Below are 17,827 nucleotides of genomic sequence, written 5' to 3'. Positions count from 1 at the left end.
ATTATACACTCGATCATTAGCTTTGGTCCCAAGAAAGAACAACACTGTCTAAATCACAAAATAGTTTAACCCTATACTTTACTTACCACACACAAGGATAATGTCTGATATTGCACAGACCATTACAGCAAATGATGAGCCTTCACTAGATTTATTTTTGTTGAGGTGTGAATAGTCATAAGGTTTTATCAACCGTTTTATCAGTCAATCTCTAGTTTAGGTCGAGTCAAAAGCATAAATTAGACATTCGTGATTCATCATAAGTCACATTTCCTGCTACTTTATACTCTCCAAGATAATTACTGGGAGCTATTGTACTTTTTACTCTATTACATTAATTTGATAAATGAAGTTATTTTGAAGATTCTGATTCAGATTAATAACACTTTATCATGTAATATTGGTTAATATAAAGCTTCATCACATCATCAGTCAATTAGGGAATTACATAAGCACCCTCAAGTATATAAGGTTAAAACAGCTCACCCTTTTACCTGATGCAAGATTAAAGTGATGAACACATTAATGCATCACTAATTATTATTTAATATAATAACGTTTATTATGCTGAAAACAGGCTATTTCAAATACATTGTAATGCTAATATTGTTCTGTTTTTACTCATGTATCTTTGAGTTTTTGCTTTTTTTGTTGATTGGTAATTTCGTTCAGACAAAACAAGCGGAAGCTGAATTTGTTAGAGCAGAACTTGTTTCACTAGTTCCTGACATTTTAAAAGGCCTAACAATTACTTATTTATCAGAAAAACAACAAACGGATACATTGGTCATGAAATCACCAGTTGCAGCCCTCAAGGAGTTCAAGTAGTTGGCGGAGATTGCATCTCCTTCATTATTGAGGGAAATTAACACTTTCAGAGGATGCAATTAACAGTATTTATTTATTATTTTCTCAGTTAATAAATTGGTTAGAAAAGAGCAGATCTCTATTTCCTATGGGGATCTTCTAAAACCATAGAATCTGGCCTTTAAATTACTTTTTTGCCTGTCAGGTTATTATCATCTACATTTTCTGTTGATCAACTAAAAACATGTAATCTTAAGAACCTTATGAGAAAAACAAGTCAAAGCCTGAGCCTTTACACGTGTTAGTGTGGTGTTAACCTGATTTCAATATGAGAAGAAAAATCCTTGGATGCAAGATGATCTTTTCAGATTCTGATGATGAAAATAGAAAAGTAAAAAAGACACAGAATAGTTATCCACAATTATCTTTATCATCATAGTCATTATGATCTTACATCTCAGCAGCACAACGCAGAATCACAAAGCTTCCTGTGGAAGCAGAGGTCTTCAGAGCGAGCTGCAGCTGATCGCTGAGCTGAGGCAGGTCGGTTAGAGGCCCAGAGGAACAGTTCGGAGCGTTGGTGTGACGGGGCACAAAGACAGCAGGAAGAAAGCCAAACAGGACGGGATAACAACTCTTTTTACAATTAACACTTGAAATGATGAAGGCACTTGCAAATGACAAGATGGTACAAAATGTAAACCATACTTTGGTGTTTCATTTTTACCTCTTTACTTAAGATTTCATTCAAGTTATTATTATTTTTTACAAAACAACTGATAAAGAGGAAGATTTTGGGTGGATGAAAATAAATATTAAACATTTAAATCATACACTAAAATGAAATCAGGTTTGAATTGAAATACTAACTACTCTCATGCTTGTTTACAAGACATTTAGTCAGTGCTGATCTATTAGAGGGAACCATAAAGTGCATCTTTGGATGGATGGGAAAAACAACACTGAATGGAAATGCTATCGACCACCTTCTCTCCATAAAGAATTCATAGACAGTTACTGATTGGTTTGGGTTACACTCAGACAAATTGCTCCCCAATTTAAACCGTCGACTGAACTGAAAACAAATAGTACAAAGCAAAATAAAATCATACAACTTGGAAAGATATTAAGCATTAACAAAACGAAACATTTAAAAAGATCTATGTGCGTTCTGCTTCCCAAACAAGGTGAAGCATTTAAGACAAACATCCACACAAGGCACATTTCAACACGTGGCAGATGTAGCACCGTCGAGCACTTTTTTCAGACTGTTAAAAAACATTATTTAGCTCCAATTATTTAGTTCTAAATTATTGGAACAAATACATATTTTAGAAAAACCAAAGTGACAAACTGGGAACTGCAACTCACACACATTCATTATTAACAGATACCTCAGTAAAAAGACTTAAATCAGGTTATGGTCCATAGAAAGACATCATTCACCTTTAGCGCTCCTCACAGTTTCACTGAATTCAGTGTGGTTATTTAGAGCAAAAAATCAGTCAGGTTTAAGGGTAGCAATACTTGGAAGAGTTTTTGACTAACTGTGCAGGAAGGCAACGCTCGTCCTAACCACAGAATTTCCTTAAATCACTTCCAGGAACAAAACATAAAGCTACAAGCAGGCAGATTTGGCATGTGGCAACGAGGTCAACAGCACAAAATCTTAGTAAAAAGCAAAAGAGGAAGGATAAGCTGCGTGGAACGAGAAACACTCTGCTGCTTAGGTGCTAAGCAGATCAGTGTGCTTCCCCACCGCTCTCTCCGTTTTATTTATCGTAATCCACAGAGGTAAAATTGTCCACTTTGGACTACCAGGTATCCAGAAAGGAGGGTAAAGTGTGTGTGTGTGTGTGTGTGTGTGTGTGTGTGTGTGTGTGTGTGTGTGTGTGTGTGTGTGCTGCGGCCTGTTACCCATGTCAACACGCCACGCTCCCGTTCTTTGGCTTTCAGGTGAGGGCCCATTACAGCCTCATCTAATCGCTCACAGTCCCATCAGTCCTTCTTACTGTGGTTATTGTTGAGGGGGGTGTGGCCGTTCTGCGCGTGGCCGTTCTGCGCGTGGCCATTCTGAAGCTTTTCGTGACCGCCGTCTTCATCTTCCGACTCAGTCTCATCTTTATCGCTGCGTTCATCCTCAACAATGTGCTATAGGGTGAAACAAGACATAATATTTGGTCAGAGCTGGCTTGGAGGTGAAAGTGTTACGGGGGCAGTTGGATGTGGCCGTTCTTACATTGCCAGGTAGGAATTTAACGACCATGCGCAAGATGAGGATGGCCCAGAAGATGTGCAGAGCTTGCAGCACGAACATTAGCCCGTTGAAGAAGTAGAATCCGAGGAAGGGGCGGTAGAGGGTCAGCGGGTACACACACGTCGTGTGTATGATCCTGGATGAGGGGACAAAGGCAGAACAGAGAGTCCAGTCAGAGCCACCTACAGTCACCATCAAAAGCCCATTGAGAGGGGCCAGCACTGTACACAATGTGTCTGTTGTTGCATCTCCCTTTAATTGTTGCTCTACTGTTCAACAAACCCTTGACATTTCTGCAAATTAATCAGTGTGTTTCCCACATCCTGTAACTCGTATGCCAATGTTTTCAAAAGGCTGTAATTAATAGTTTTAAGGTTTTTATTTCTTAATGAATTATTGTTTTTCTTTTGAGAGAGGTGGGTGATATGCAACAAGGGATGTTGTGGTATGCACTTTCCCACGTGTGGAGTGGAGGCTTGTTGTTGAATAACATGAATAGCATTATGATCTACAGTAGTTGAGGCAGAAACTGTTATTTATTTATTAAAACAATGATGCTGCTGTCATTCGGTAGTTTATCTTTTTAATTCTCAGCCAAAGAAAAAAGCTCACAAATGTTTGTTTGATTTGAGAGACTTGGTAACCACTCAAAGAAGCTTGGCACTGTTATATGAGCAGACTTAAAGAGGAGTAAATATTGCATTTGTTGAAAACTCTTTTCATACCCATTTAATGCTGTGTATGCGGGATTTATTCAAAATAAACTAGTGTCAAATGTTATCATTATTAATATTAGGATGTATTTACTGTAGGAGGAATTAGAAATCTTGGCAACCTTATTTGTTATCACCTGAGCCAAGCATAAATAATATTTTTCCGAAAAAGGGCATTCCATTTCCATTTATTTGTAAATGCAAAATGGACCCATAAATACATACAAGCCTTGTTATGGCTTTAAAAAAGAAACCTACAGTAATACAATGAGCAAAGTGTCAATGTTGCACATTTCTCAGATGTTGAGTGACTCATTCAATTACAGTTAATATTAAACAACATCGTCTTTACCAGAAGGGGAGGATTACGAGGCGGGTGAAGATGAAGACTGCAGCAAACGTGGTGAACATGATGTTGCAGGTTTTCCTCCAACCTGCATAGTTGAACATTTTGGCAGCCTGGGGAAAAAAAAACAGAGAGATCAGAGTTTCACCTTTTTCAGTTCTCTCCTCTAGAGGGCAAATGTTGCTGTACTTATGACTGATACTGCACTGTTGGAGGAGCCTGTGACTACACTGTAGCTATGTACGCATTACTAATAAAAGCCTTGAAGCATCTGTAATAAATTACTTTAAATTCCCTAATTTAAAGTGGACCTATCATGCTATATTTGAAACATATATTGTAGGGCCATACCTATATAAAACATGTCTGTGAAGTTTTCTTTTCAAAATACCAAACAGATCATGCATTTTAGCCATGCCTCATTTCGCTCTATTTGCTCTTTTCAAGCCCTGTTTTTGCAGGGGCTGATTCTGCTTTTGTGGCAGACTACAGCGCCACTTACAGGCCTGGCATATGTACTACAGCGTCTCCAGCGCTTTCGAGCGGTCTCTCATTCCCCTGATAGGTGGAGAGTTGCCCATATAGGCGGAGCACCCCTTTTCTGACATCAGAAAAATTCAAATAATAATCAGCTCCATTACAGCCCCGGTTTTAGAGATTTGGGTATGGAGGAAAAGAGAGAGGGTTGTGTTTTCTGACACATGGTGAGTTCCCTGACACACCGGGGACACATATTCATGTATAAAAGAAGTACAAAAGTGCATTTTGCATGATTGGTCCCCTTTAACTTAATAAAAACTAGTGCTGTCAAAATTATCGCGTTAACGGCGGTAATTAATTTTTTGAATTAATTGCGTTAAAATATTTAACGCATTTAACGCATGTGCAGAATGGCCCGCCCCATACGTGCCACCAGTGGCAGCGCCAGGGTATGGCTGGGGTAGGCTACACCCATACCAAGAAATGGCTTAGCCCCACCATGAAAAATGATGTTAAAGTAAGCAAAATAAAGTCTGCCAACTCGCGGAGTAAATTGCACAGACAGCAGTTAGTACGATTGATTTCAGTAGCCACGGTTTTGAAAACTTTTGTCACGTAGTGATCGTCTTCTCAATAGAACATCTTTGATAACGGCGTGGTTTTGTTGCAGGAAGTCCCGACGGAGAATACTTTTGCTGTAGTACAGGGCAGAGCCATATAATAGTAATACTATGGCTCTGGTACAGGGGTGCACATAACTGGTATGCAGGTTATGTGCGTAATCTGAAATGCGTACCGTCACTTGTGTCACAAAGCACATTTGCGTACCGACGTACTTGTGAAGCTTTTCCAGAAGGCGGTTCGATCACCGGACGACAGAGTCGGTCTCCGTGTGCACAGACAGGGCTGCTGTTAACGTCGGTCTGTACAACGGAACTGTGCCAAAACTACGCCAACCGGCTGCGGAGGGAGACTCCCCCCCTTCACTGGAGAACTGCGCTAAAACAGCTGATCACAACGTTCACACTCTGTGGTCACGGAGTACTCCACTAGCCCCCCCCCTCTGTCGACTTTCCTGAAGTACTCCCCCGTTGATAGAAATCAACACGTAATGAATTAAGACCCCACGGTTTGATGATTGATAGGTGTGTGGGCTGTCTTTCATTTTGACACGCAGAAAAATGTTATAATAAACATAGATACTGTGTTAAATTGATATATCCGCCTTCTTTCATTTCCCACAACAATATACATAAATAAATGGCATATTTTGGACATAGTTCGAATGGTGATTAATCATGATTAATTAATTTTTAAACTGTGATTAATCTGATTAAAATGTTTAATCGTTTGACAGCCCTAATAAAAACACATTCAGATGGACTTCAATTTCAGTCATTTAATTTTGGAAACTAGCAAAGGTCTTCACCGATTTTACACAATTTCTTGTACTGTGTTGACCTATAATGGTTTAAAATGTATTTATTTTAAGGGGAAGTTGATCATGAGACAGCTAAATATAAAGCTAAAACTATGTGAAGATACATCTTAATAAACGGGTATTTGTGGTATTTGCAGCAAATGTTGATTCTGTAAGAGAAGAATTTCTCTGCACACCACTTATCTCAGGTTATGAGTTTAGATCCATGTCATATTAAAGTTGGTAGTATGTGAGATCTGTAAGAAGAAAAAAGAAACCAATAGCACGCTGTCATACCTCCATGAATGAGTCGGAGGAATCGTGCACTAACATGATCAAAGTCCCTGCCCGGATGTAGTTGACCAGCCAGGAGAAACTGATGAGGGAGATTGTGGCCACATGGTGAATGATCTGCTCCTTGAAATCCTACAGAGGAAAAAGTACCACAAGACAAATTCCAACACCGTTAGGTCACTTATTTATTGAGCTGTAAAGATTGGTCACTGATCAACTGCGTGTGTTTGATTGATGCTGGATTTACAAATGATTTATTTTCCTCACACCAGATCGTATGGCTTTATACTTATAGAAATAATCTCATACACAGAAGCAAAAAAAGGAACTTAACAAAAAGTTAAGAAATAAATCCCCACAGGCTGATTTCAACACAGGGGCCCTCCGGGAACAGTCCGAAAAAACGGTTGCTTTTGGTTTCAAGCGATTAGTTCCTTGCTTTTGTGGGCAGGAGTAATAAAACAGGTGCTGGCACAGAGGCGGCAGGCTCAAGGGTCTGCGGTTTTTCACGAAAACGGTCAATCGTTGTCTCAGTGGTGTGATTTCCAACAGAGCTCCGGTTACACATTAACTCACCTCCTGATGCAACATCTCCCCTCCCCCCCTCCTGCAGAGACACTCGAGTTTGTTGCTCACACTTTACCAAACTGACAAAGGGTAATGGATGAGTTGAATGTCTAATGGCGTTCTGAATGCTGGCAGCTCCACTTTATACAGCGCGTAAAGTCAGGATATCTTAATGGGGGAATCAATATCCAAACCTCAGAATATCCTACTGACACAAATGAACCTTCTCTTTTATTTCATCTCTCTGAGTGATCTCTCCTGACGGAAGGTTTCTGAAGGGTTTTAAAGAGCACACATTGGGAATAACTGAGTTTAGGAAACAGCTCACTTACCTTGCGTTTGACATCCGATGCTATGCTGAAAATCAGCGAGAGGTAGAAGCCCAGTTCGATCATGTAGTACCAGTACTCTGAAGGCAAAAGTGGCTGGAAGAAAAGAGGAAGAAAGAAAAAATCTGTTAAAATAACATCGTCAATTTGATTAACGAGACAGCTTCTATACTTCAAGCAGGCCACAGTGGAGTATAGATTTGTTTGAATTAAATGAAGATTTTCTGATGTAAACTTAAAGACAGAGGGAATGTTTATTATGCTGACGTACCATTTTCGGGAAGTCTTCCCACACCTGCTTCATATCATACAACCATGGTTTCTGCGGAGGGATGGATACTCAACATTAATGAGGGTGTCTTTACCAACACCACAAGCACTCTCAGGCACAAACACCAAACAAACAATATGACATCCAAAAAGCCTTCCACTAGAATTACAATGTCATTATTAAAATGCCCTACATTTATAAACATATAGCAAACAGATCCTGCTTTATTTTTACAAAGAAGAAACAAAGGTTGCTAGCACATTAACAATACACGTGTCCAGTGAGGATTAGATATCATGTTCAATTTCACAAAATGACACATTTTCCCGTAATTGTAACTAGGGATGGGAACAATTAATCGAATATTCGAAATGATTCAGGTATTCGAATAATTATTCATGTATTCGAATTAGGACTGTCAAGTTAACGCGTTAATAACGCGTTAACGCAAAAAAAAATTAACGCCACTAATTATTTTAACACGATTAACGCATGTGTATTTTTTTTCCTCGGCCGCCCCGTAGTTTCAGAGCGCATCGAGTTTAAAATACCATCTGCTGACAGCCCCGCTCCTGCCGCCCGCTTGTGGCAGACCACACTTCCACGCTCACCGGCAGGCACCGACTGGCCATCGAGGACCGGGGGGGGTGTGTGTGTGTGTGTGTGTGTGTGTGGCCCGAGCGAGAGAGAGAGACCTTACGTGCATTGTTGTTGTTAGCATCTGGTGCTAGCTAGCTGTGCTAACGGATATAAGGAGCTGTTTTAATGAAAACAGAGGAGCGCTCTATCCACACAACTGCGCCGAGCACTTGACTTGATGCAGGAAGCGGGACATTGTACGAAAAGTCAGCACACTCATGATTGCAGCTCCCGTTCGAGCATATGCCTTGAGTTGCACACAGCTCGACACACACACACACACACACACACACACACACACACACACACACACACACACACACACACACACACACACACACACACACACACACACACACACACACACACACACACACACACACACACACACACACACACACACACACACACACACACACACACACACACACACACACACACACACACACACACACACACACACACACACACACACACACACACACACACACACACACACACACACACACACACACACACACACACACACACACACACACAGTATTGTATTATTGAATGAGAGAGGTTCCAGGTTGTTGTGTTTAATATTCATGAGAATATTTGTCATTGTTCAAATGATAATAAACATTAGCATAAAGCATATGTGTCCACTCATATGTTGATAAGAGTATTAAAAACTTGAAAAATATTCCTCTACGGTACATTTAGAACAGATAAAAAATGTGCAATTAATCGTGATTAACTATGGACAATCATGCGATTAATCGCGATTAAATATTTTAATCGACTGACAGCCCTAATTCGAATATGAGTTATGAATATTTTTATAATCTTTTTTTTTTTTATTAATTTTTTTTTTGGGAGTGATGCCTAAGTTGATTACATATTATCAAATTGAATAATTCAATGTATTTATATACGACTATGCCATAGCTAAATGTGTTAGGTGACGTCTAAAGGTGTGTTTTGCTCCGCTCACCGGCCCCTCACAGCGGGCAGAGCTGCAGGTGCTGATCTCTCTCTCTCGTGTCCGGTTATACTTCACTCGCGTTTATGTCCAAATCCATCAGATCTAGCTAGTTCTAGCCAATGATATGACTGCTGCCCCTCCCTACACGCAGATCCCGCAGACTCAAACCTCATTTTAGGCACAAATGTGGCGCAAATGAGCTCCGCAGCCGTTGCGAGGTTCCGGCGCTAACAGTTGAGCATGCTCCCCCGCCCCCTGTCAACACTCGCGACACATGAGTGGCCAGCCTAAACAACAATAAGCGCTGCTTGGCAACCGTGTGTGGCAGCAAAGTGCATAGACATTTTGACTGGAGAGATTTAGTGTTGCCGGTATTCAACATTTTAGCAGTCATAGTCCGGTAATTATTTACCCTCTAAGAAGAGTCCTACACAACAGACATGGCGTCAAAAAGGAGTAGGCCTAATGTGTGGAAATACTTCGACCAGGTTAGTGAGTGCGGTGTAGAGGTCAAACTATGCCAAATTAAACTTATATACATGCTATACCTTGCTATACCCGCAACCTCCGTTCCAGCTGAGAGGGTCTTCTCTACAGCTGGCCTGATTGTGAATCGCCTCCACACATGAAAGCTGTAGGCCTATAGCTGTCAAACTGTGATCACCAGTTCAATACATTTGATAAATTCGACTTGGTTTCTACACTTATTTGAACATGTATGTATTTCTAAAAAAGTCTTGAAAAAAAATTGGGTAAAAATGTTTACCCAATTTTTTTTTTTTTTATAGGTACATTTTTGTTAACCGGTTAACCGTTTTTTGGGGGGTCGAATATTCGAATATACATTTGCTTTCAAATTCCCATCCCTAATTGTAACAAACACTGTGAACACAATCTGACAGTGTACTCACATCAATAAGGGCCGCCAGGCCAGCAAAGAAAGCAACAAGGTAAAAAGTAAATCTCCAACTGTAAGACAATGCACAGCAGTCTCAGAAATCACATTCAGTTACCACCATTTACAGACAGCGGTACACAAACAAGGATCAAACAATGGCAGAGCTTTTGGCACGAAGGGACAAAGATGAGGTGAGAAAAGAGCTGTTTTTTCAATTTTTCAATTACAAGAAAAATTACAAACAGAACTCAATTTGTTTTAACTCCAATCACTAGCACCTGTGTCACTGGAGTTCAATGAAATAAACTGATACATTATTAGCTTGCACATTGTACGGCTCCAATGTCCACTTGTTTTTTATACCTCAGTGATAACACGAGCAGAACACTCAATGAGACCCTGACTGCACATTGACATTGTTAGAACATGTCACGAAAATGCCTATAATCAATAATGCCGTCTATAAGCGTCTCTGAGTTCAAGAAAAGCGCTATAGAAATAAAATATATTATTATTATTATTATAAATCTCTTGTGTTGACTGGTTTGGTTTTCATCCAGTGGCTAAATTGAGTTTAAATCGTATTCATCTAAAAAGAAAATCTATTCACGTATATTTTTGTCTGGCCTTGTGAGGCACGTGCTGTATAACTGAAATAAAATTAAAAATGTAACTTGCTATTGGATCCCTGCAAGTTTCCTGTTCATTTCATATTCTGCTTATACTTGACACAGCACCTATCCTCTTTGGTTCTGATATGTGTGCATACTCCCACTTGTATATCATTTGAGTTGGAACCTCAAAACGTAATCGCATTGGATGAAATACTTCCTCTTGACAGCTGATGTAGAAACACCTGGATCCATATGTTTTTCAGCATTTTCTGCTATCCTCCTATCCTGGTTTTGCTAAATCATTGTGTGGGTGTGGCGTGTCAGGGTTTAAAGACAAAACACTGATGATTAAATAACTACCATGTAGTTGTGTTGCTTTCTATGCTGTTAATCATCTCCGGACCCCTGAGATCTAACATGCGAGGCCCTTCAAAGAGTCCAGTGCTCGTCAAAGCAGGTCATGAACTCTGCGCACTATGAAGACACTAATTCCTTGTAACTTTAGTGCAAAGGATCCTAATTTCCAACCTAAATAAATCATGAAACAAAATGGATAGAAAATGATGTCTTACACTTACCTTTAATTGAAAACAGGCTTTTAAAAACAGACTGATGAGAATGAAGGGCAGAAAAAAGGTTGAGTTTGATGATTTAGAGGTGTAGCTACCTTGCTTCGCGAAACTTTTTGAGCTTGCAGGGTCGTTCCTGGTTTCTCCGCCTCCTGAACCACCTCTGGACCTGTCGAACTGAACAGCCCGACTGTTTACTTAAAACCTCTATGGAGCTCTGAAAACAAAACATAACAAGGAAATAAGAACACCGTCTCTAATGCATGGGGTTATGAAATAAAAACTGGTTATACAAGGCTCAGGTGTGAAGATATATGATATTTATATCCTGTTGTCGTCCTCCATTTACACCTCAAACATCTTGGAATTTGGTAATCAGGCTCAAGCTGTGCTGTTGCCAGAGGACACACAACATGTTTCCAGGAAGATTACCTGTGTGGGATTCTTTGATGTGCTGCAGAAGTAGGGCTCCAGGACGGGATTTGGAGAAGCACGAACACGCTTCTTGTCAGTTACTCCTAAAATGGAGGCGAGAGGAGTCGCTACAGTCCTGGTGAGAGGAAAACAGAGCTTACTCATCATCTCACATTATCAGAAAGAGATATGTAAATCAGACAGGTGAATGAACAGGCAAATGACACCAGGACAATGACTCACCTCTCAAATATCTGTCTGATGACCAGGAAGCACAGAGCGATGGGTATAGTCACCCAGAGGTCCTGAGTTTTAGGGTAAACTTTGCCATCGTGGTCCGTGAGGTCAGCCCAACCGTAACCTTCAGGAAACCAAATCCAGTCGGCCCATATCTGCTCCCTCAGGCGAGACAACATCCTAAAGTTTTACACAAAGAGAGAAAAGGATTATTGTTGTTTTTTTGTATCATGTGGAAGGAAATTAAGACTGGTAATAAAAAGGAGGTTTTGTCTTCTTGACGATCTTCATTTAGATTTTTTTTATTCAATAAATATGGAGACTCTCGCAGCTGTGACCATATCCTGAGAGGAAGGAAAGGAAACAGAGTGCTGAGAGGAACGAGTATTGATTCATCTCACTGCATCTGCAACAGGCGCCATATCTGGCCACTTCCTGTTTCAGATGCAGAGAAATGATCAAGGGCTGATTTTGCTTTCTGCACACAATCCATGAGAATCCATTTGGAGCTCTTACATAGACTGCAGTTGGCAGCGATCATTGTTCCGAGAAACTATTTCTGCAGCTGCATGACATTATTTACCCAGACACATGTCTGAAATCACTCCTCCTCTGCTCCCCTTCTGAAGAACGCTTTATCGTTTACTATTCAGCATTAAAGAGAACTTTACAAAACAGAAAGAACACCTAAGAGTTGTCTTTTTTAGTAATTAAATAACGTTTCATTTATTTGTCCCAAATTCTGTACCTGAATTGGGAAAAGAAGATTACACAATTAAATGAAACACACCATGCGCTTATAATCTCTTGAGCAAGATATCTCCGGATACAACCTACCTATTTAGTTATTATCTATGACCTGTTAAAACAAAACAGGACTAAACAACTGTGCCATTTTATGATATACATTTGAAATATTTATACATTAATCTTGATGTTAACTACAGCAGGCTTATTCCTATAGACCCTTTCAACAAGAAGGCAATAACAGTGTTTACACAAGACATACAAAAGACAAGACAAAATGTATTACACAAACAAGGCAATAAAAGGCGCGGAGGAGACATTAGTATAATGAGGTGAATAAAATGTTAGATAAAGATGTTTGATCCAGTTATATGGAGAATGAACACAGAATGCTTCTTCTCTCAAGTATACTAGCAGTGAGTGGCTTTAAATCTGGTGAGGGAAATCAGCCGACCTTCTCCAGACGTCCTCAGAGGTCTCAATCTGTACTTTGGGTGTTTTTCTAATTAGCAAACGTTATCATTTAGTTCAAAGCCCCTCAGTGCTTGAGTGCAGCCTCACAGACGTTAATGCTGCTTTGTTATTAGAGTGCAGAAACGGCAAAAGCTTCTGAAGCTGAATGACCTGAGGTGACATGAGTGTCGTTATCATAGATTGTTTGTCCACAATAGAACTTTTACAATGTGGGATCATCTATCTGATATTAAATCTAATCATCAGATTACTGCTCTCCCTATGTTTCTGGAGTCATCTTCCTGAGGCTAATCATTTAAGGAGGGACATTCAGGTTGTCACATTTTTCCTGCCAGATCCCTTAATAAAGACGGTGTGTGTGGCTGGACTTTGACCCGTTTAAAAGCTCAGAATGAATGCACAGTAACTCAAGCAGGCTGCCTTTGTTAGCAGAGGAGTTTCACATCAACAGGATCTCATCACCTTTAAACAACAGCAGTGAAATAACGCATCCCTTATTTGAGAGTTTATCAGTGTGGGCCTGTCCCCTCTCACGTCATCCTTCAACTCTGACAACACTTTTTTTACTCCACCAAACGGTGACTGAGATACACCTGGTGTAAATACTACTTCAAACATACCAGATACTAGTTTAGAGTCTGCCTGCGTGAGTAGGATTCCCTCAAGAGTTAACTGGAAGAGGAAGATCAATAGCTGGCAGAATACCAGGTAGCAACTGCTGCGGGCCAAAGTAAACTTTGCATTTCATTTTGTTAGCCAAGATATGTTTACGTATCAGCCAGACAGTATGAAATGTCAACAAGTAAGACCAGCAGATTCTCGACTCGACTTTTCCGAATTAAACCAGCATGTGGTGTGTGAATATTTTTCACTTTTTATTTTATTACAAGCAGCTGTGCTCTGGCATTACAGTATCATCTACTACAGTATCATCAATTGCCACGAAGCTAGAGAATTCACATACACATCTCCTCTGATCCATGTGATTAGTATAATGTTTTTTCTTTAGTTTGGTATTACACTTCGAGTAAGTTGATTGAGACCAATTTAAAAGTCCCCATTATGTTTCCTTATGCAGCAGATGTGTGTTACACAGAATGCTTTTAGAAGCGGTCATTGTGAACTGTTAAAAAGGGCAGGCACTTAAAAAAACAAAACAACTTTACATCTGATTGGAAGAACCACCTGTCAATCACATTTTTTTATCTGAATCATCTTTTCTACGGTCAAAATGATAGCGGATTTTACGAGCATTCAGTGGCTGTGCAATGTGACTAGTATGGGTCAAGTTCCAAAATACACCGGATCCTACACTTCCCATAAATCGACTCAATAGTATCTTTTATAGGGCCCCTTCTGCATCCTAAATGCTTTTTTATAAACTTGACACCCCCCCAGTTTCCTGTCATTAGGTACTAGGGGTCATTTTGAGCATGAGGTGATGTTAATACCACTTCATTTGAATACAGGTGGTGGTAATTCCCCAAGATATGCAAAAATGAACCAGCAAACCGTATTTTGGATTAGACGCGGATGTAAACAATGCAAGTTTCTTAATGTTCAAAAAATGACTCAAAAATAAGAATGACTTCGGAAAGCTCTTTGAAGAGGTACCGGTCAGAAGACATTAGAAAACAGTACAAAAAGCTTTCTCCTGATGAGGAGTTATCTGAATTGCGTGTGTAGAAATCGGGGGAACGCCCCTTTAGAAAAGGGATTTTTATGGGGTTTTTTCTTGAATAAAAACCTAAGAGGACAGAGGCTGTTTGACAATGTTTTAGCTGTAAATTCCTTGGTGAATTAGCAGATGAGACTGATTTGAATTGCCTTAGGGACACAATAGACTGACTCATATCAAATAACTCAAACAATGTGAGACAGTCAATGTCCCTCTGGGTGAAGTAGAGCTGGAGGCCTCTGTATTCAGGGCTTACAACTTCAGGGCGGTTGCCTCACTCTCTAAACAACCGGCTTGAGGAGAAAAGACTGGCAAGATCCTTATCCTCTATAAACTCCTTAAAAAATGAAAATTAAGTGTTTTCACAAGGTTTGTTGTATGATTCTAAATATATCCGTTAGGTAACTTATTAAAATATATTTCTATACAGAACAATTCTCTGAAATGTTACATTATATTACATTGTTTTATTTAACTTTTTCATGTTTAACTCCCTTTTCTCTAATGTTTTTTAATTTTTGCATTTTTAATTATTGTTTGTCTTGCAATTGTATTCCCTCATGTAAAAGTCCCTAGTAACTTTGTTTTGAAAAGACAAGTGTTATTATTTAAAGTTTAAAGCAGCTTGTGTCAGTGGCACAGCTCGCTACGCTGTTTGCGTAAACCCTCGCAGGGAGTGGCAGGGTACGCTGCATGCATGGCGCAAGCGGGGAGTCTCCCGGACATAGCGGGACGGACAACCTGATGGAGCTCTGCTCAAGTTTACCAACACGTATCTAGTTTACTCAAATGTTATACTTTCTACACACCGTCACATGTAATTTTCACTTTCTTTCACCCGTGTAATAAGAGAAGGCAAGGGAGACTATTCTAAGTGACAGTTTACGTTAGAAAACTTTTCCTGCGCATTCATGATTCACACCACAAACGAGATTAATGACGTTTAACAGAAACTCTAGATTTCGTCAGGTGTAGACTTTGTGCTTTGTCGTTTAGCATTGGAGGCTTTTACGACCTTCGGTTATCAGACTGTTCCTAAACAAACATCCCCGACAAGCGGAGGCCTGTTAGCTACACTTTTATATGAGAAGGTCCCTTTAACGGCTGAATCCGTGAGGGCTTCAGGTAACGGAAGAGCCTAAAGTTTGATGCGAATACTCCGAACAAACTTAAAATAAAACCTCCCCGGGTAGATGAATCTCCTGATTCTGTCTCAAAGATAGCAACCCACTGTGTGCCTGTCAGCAGTCTTTGGTTTGGAGCTTTAAAGTAGATCGAGTTGTATAACTTCAACTGTCCATAAGGAAATGTTAGCTAACGGTGCCGCTAACTTACCTCTCCGGTTGTATCAGGCAGGTAATGAGTCTTAAAATGTCTCCTCTCTACCGCAGCTGCTGCACGTCCCCTGGTCCTGTTGTAGCGAGAGGATTTCATGTAGATCTCGCCATCAAAAACGACTTGTTTGGTCTTTGATGAGCTTCAATCCGCCTTTTTTTTTACCTCTCCCTCTAACCTGAGATTTGCCACATTCTCCTAAAAAAACAAACTGTGTCGCACTTTCTGCCCAAAACTCTTGTCTTGTGGTCGTGATTTTTAAGGTGGCCGAACGATGACCAAAATGTTTATCTTTTCACTTTTGCGTCGGATAAAAGTAGTATGGTGAGCTCAGGCTTGTTTTCCGTTTAGCCGGGTACTTGCATCGGTGAGTTATAGTGGATATTATGGTAGTATGTCAGGAGGGGGAGGGGCGATGCTGGCTATTTAAAGTGAAGTGAGCCTCTACACTGTATGAGGAGTGGCTAGTGCCACTGACAACGGTAGAAGAAGTACTCAGATCCTGTACTTAGGTAAAAGTAGAACTACCAGAGTGTTGGGATACCCTGTTACAAGTAAAAGTCCTGCTGTTATTTAAGTATTGATTCAATTTCACATCATTAATTCAAATCTGCGAAGTAACTAAAGGTATTAAATGAATGTTGTGGAGTAAAAGTACACTATTTACCTTTTGTATTGGGGTAGAAGTACAAAGCAGCAAAAAATACTCCAGTAAAGTAGCCTACCTCAAAATTGTACATTAGTACAGTCAGTGGATGTAGCCTACTGTAGGCTACCCCACTGATAACCGATCAGGTTAAAGTAGTTGAAAGCACATTTTACACAATCATCAAACTAATCTATATTTCTCCCGAGACAAAACAAAATATAATCATTGCAATGCAGGGATGCATATATTTAAAATTGAATGCATTAGTACGGTGGCCCTGAAGTGCAAGACACCACAGCATTTCAGAAAACACTACAGCATTTCAGAAAACACCACAGCATTTCACAAAACACTACAGCATTTCAGAAAACACCACAGTATTTCACAAAATGCCACAGCATTTCAGAAAACACAACAGCATTTCACAAAACGCCACAGCATTTCACAAAACGCCACAGCATTTCTCAAAACGCCACAGCATTTCACAAAACGCAACAGCATTTCAGAAAACACCACAGCATTTCACATTGGACGGAAAGGGTATTCCTTTCACTTCTTGTTTGTGATTGGACAAAGCCAGAGAAGCACTGCTGTGATTGGTTGTTTTTGCTGCCAGTCAAGAAATGACGCTTCGTGATTGGTCAACACCCGACAGCGAAATATGTCCCAACACATCAGCCGTTAGCACACACTCAGAGCTCACAGCTCCTCATATATGTTCAGAAACTGGACACAAGTTAAACATGTACAAACCACAGACTGTCTATGTCATGGCGAATACAGTCGCTGCTTTATTTATGTCTGTATGACGTTGTTGTGAGTGTGGACGGAGCAGCAACAGGTTAGTTTAGCCTGATGGGTCCGATTCCATTCAGAAAACACGCATTTTAAAAGCTTTTCGCCTGCCGTCTTATCTGCAGACTTGTCAAAGCGTTAATTCATGTTTTTTACTAACCGTTATCAGTATGTAGTTACTTCGGCATCACTTTGAAATGTGTATTACAATTAAATCACGGTCAAATATGTTCATTTTGTTGTATAGGATTTACATGGAGATACGCCCCGCCCCCTCTCCAGCGCCTCTTGTTTGAATGACAGGAGCAAACACAGCTGACAGCC

At 40.1% G+C, this 17,827-nt stretch overlaps 1 protein-coding gene across 1 annotated transcript; it reads right to left on the bottom strand.

The window, feature by feature from the left end:
• Positions 1 to 1,215: 1,215 nt before the first annotated feature.
• On the bottom strand, positions 1,216 to 16,452 carry cers2a (ceramide synthase 2a). Its single transcript, XM_034095190.1, has 11 exons — positions 16,060 to 16,452; positions 11,832 to 12,005; positions 11,607 to 11,724; positions 11,273 to 11,391; positions 10,005 to 10,062; positions 7,485 to 7,535; positions 7,217 to 7,309; positions 6,321 to 6,449; positions 4,130 to 4,236; positions 3,047 to 3,200; positions 1,216 to 2,958 (listed from the first exon to the last, which is right to left on the bottom strand). Exons 2-11 carry the CDS (start codon positions 12,002 to 12,004, stop codon positions 2,806 to 2,808), a joined length of 1,155 nt encoding a protein of 384 aa, XP_033951081.1. The 5' UTR covers position 12,005; positions 16,060 to 16,452; the 3' UTR covers positions 1,216 to 2,805.
• Between the last annotated feature and the right edge of the window lie 1,375 nt (positions 16,453 to 17,827).

This window comes from Pseudochaenichthys georgianus, chromosome 11 (genome assembly GCF_902827115.2).
Source record: "Pseudochaenichthys georgianus chromosome 11, fPseGeo1.2, whole genome shotgun sequence".
Classification (NCBI taxonomy): Eukaryota; Metazoa; Chordata; class Actinopteri; order Perciformes; family Channichthyidae; genus Pseudochaenichthys; species Pseudochaenichthys georgianus.
The sequence above is the reverse complement of the archived record's forward strand: the minus strand, read 5'-3'. Positions and strand labels throughout refer to the sequence as shown.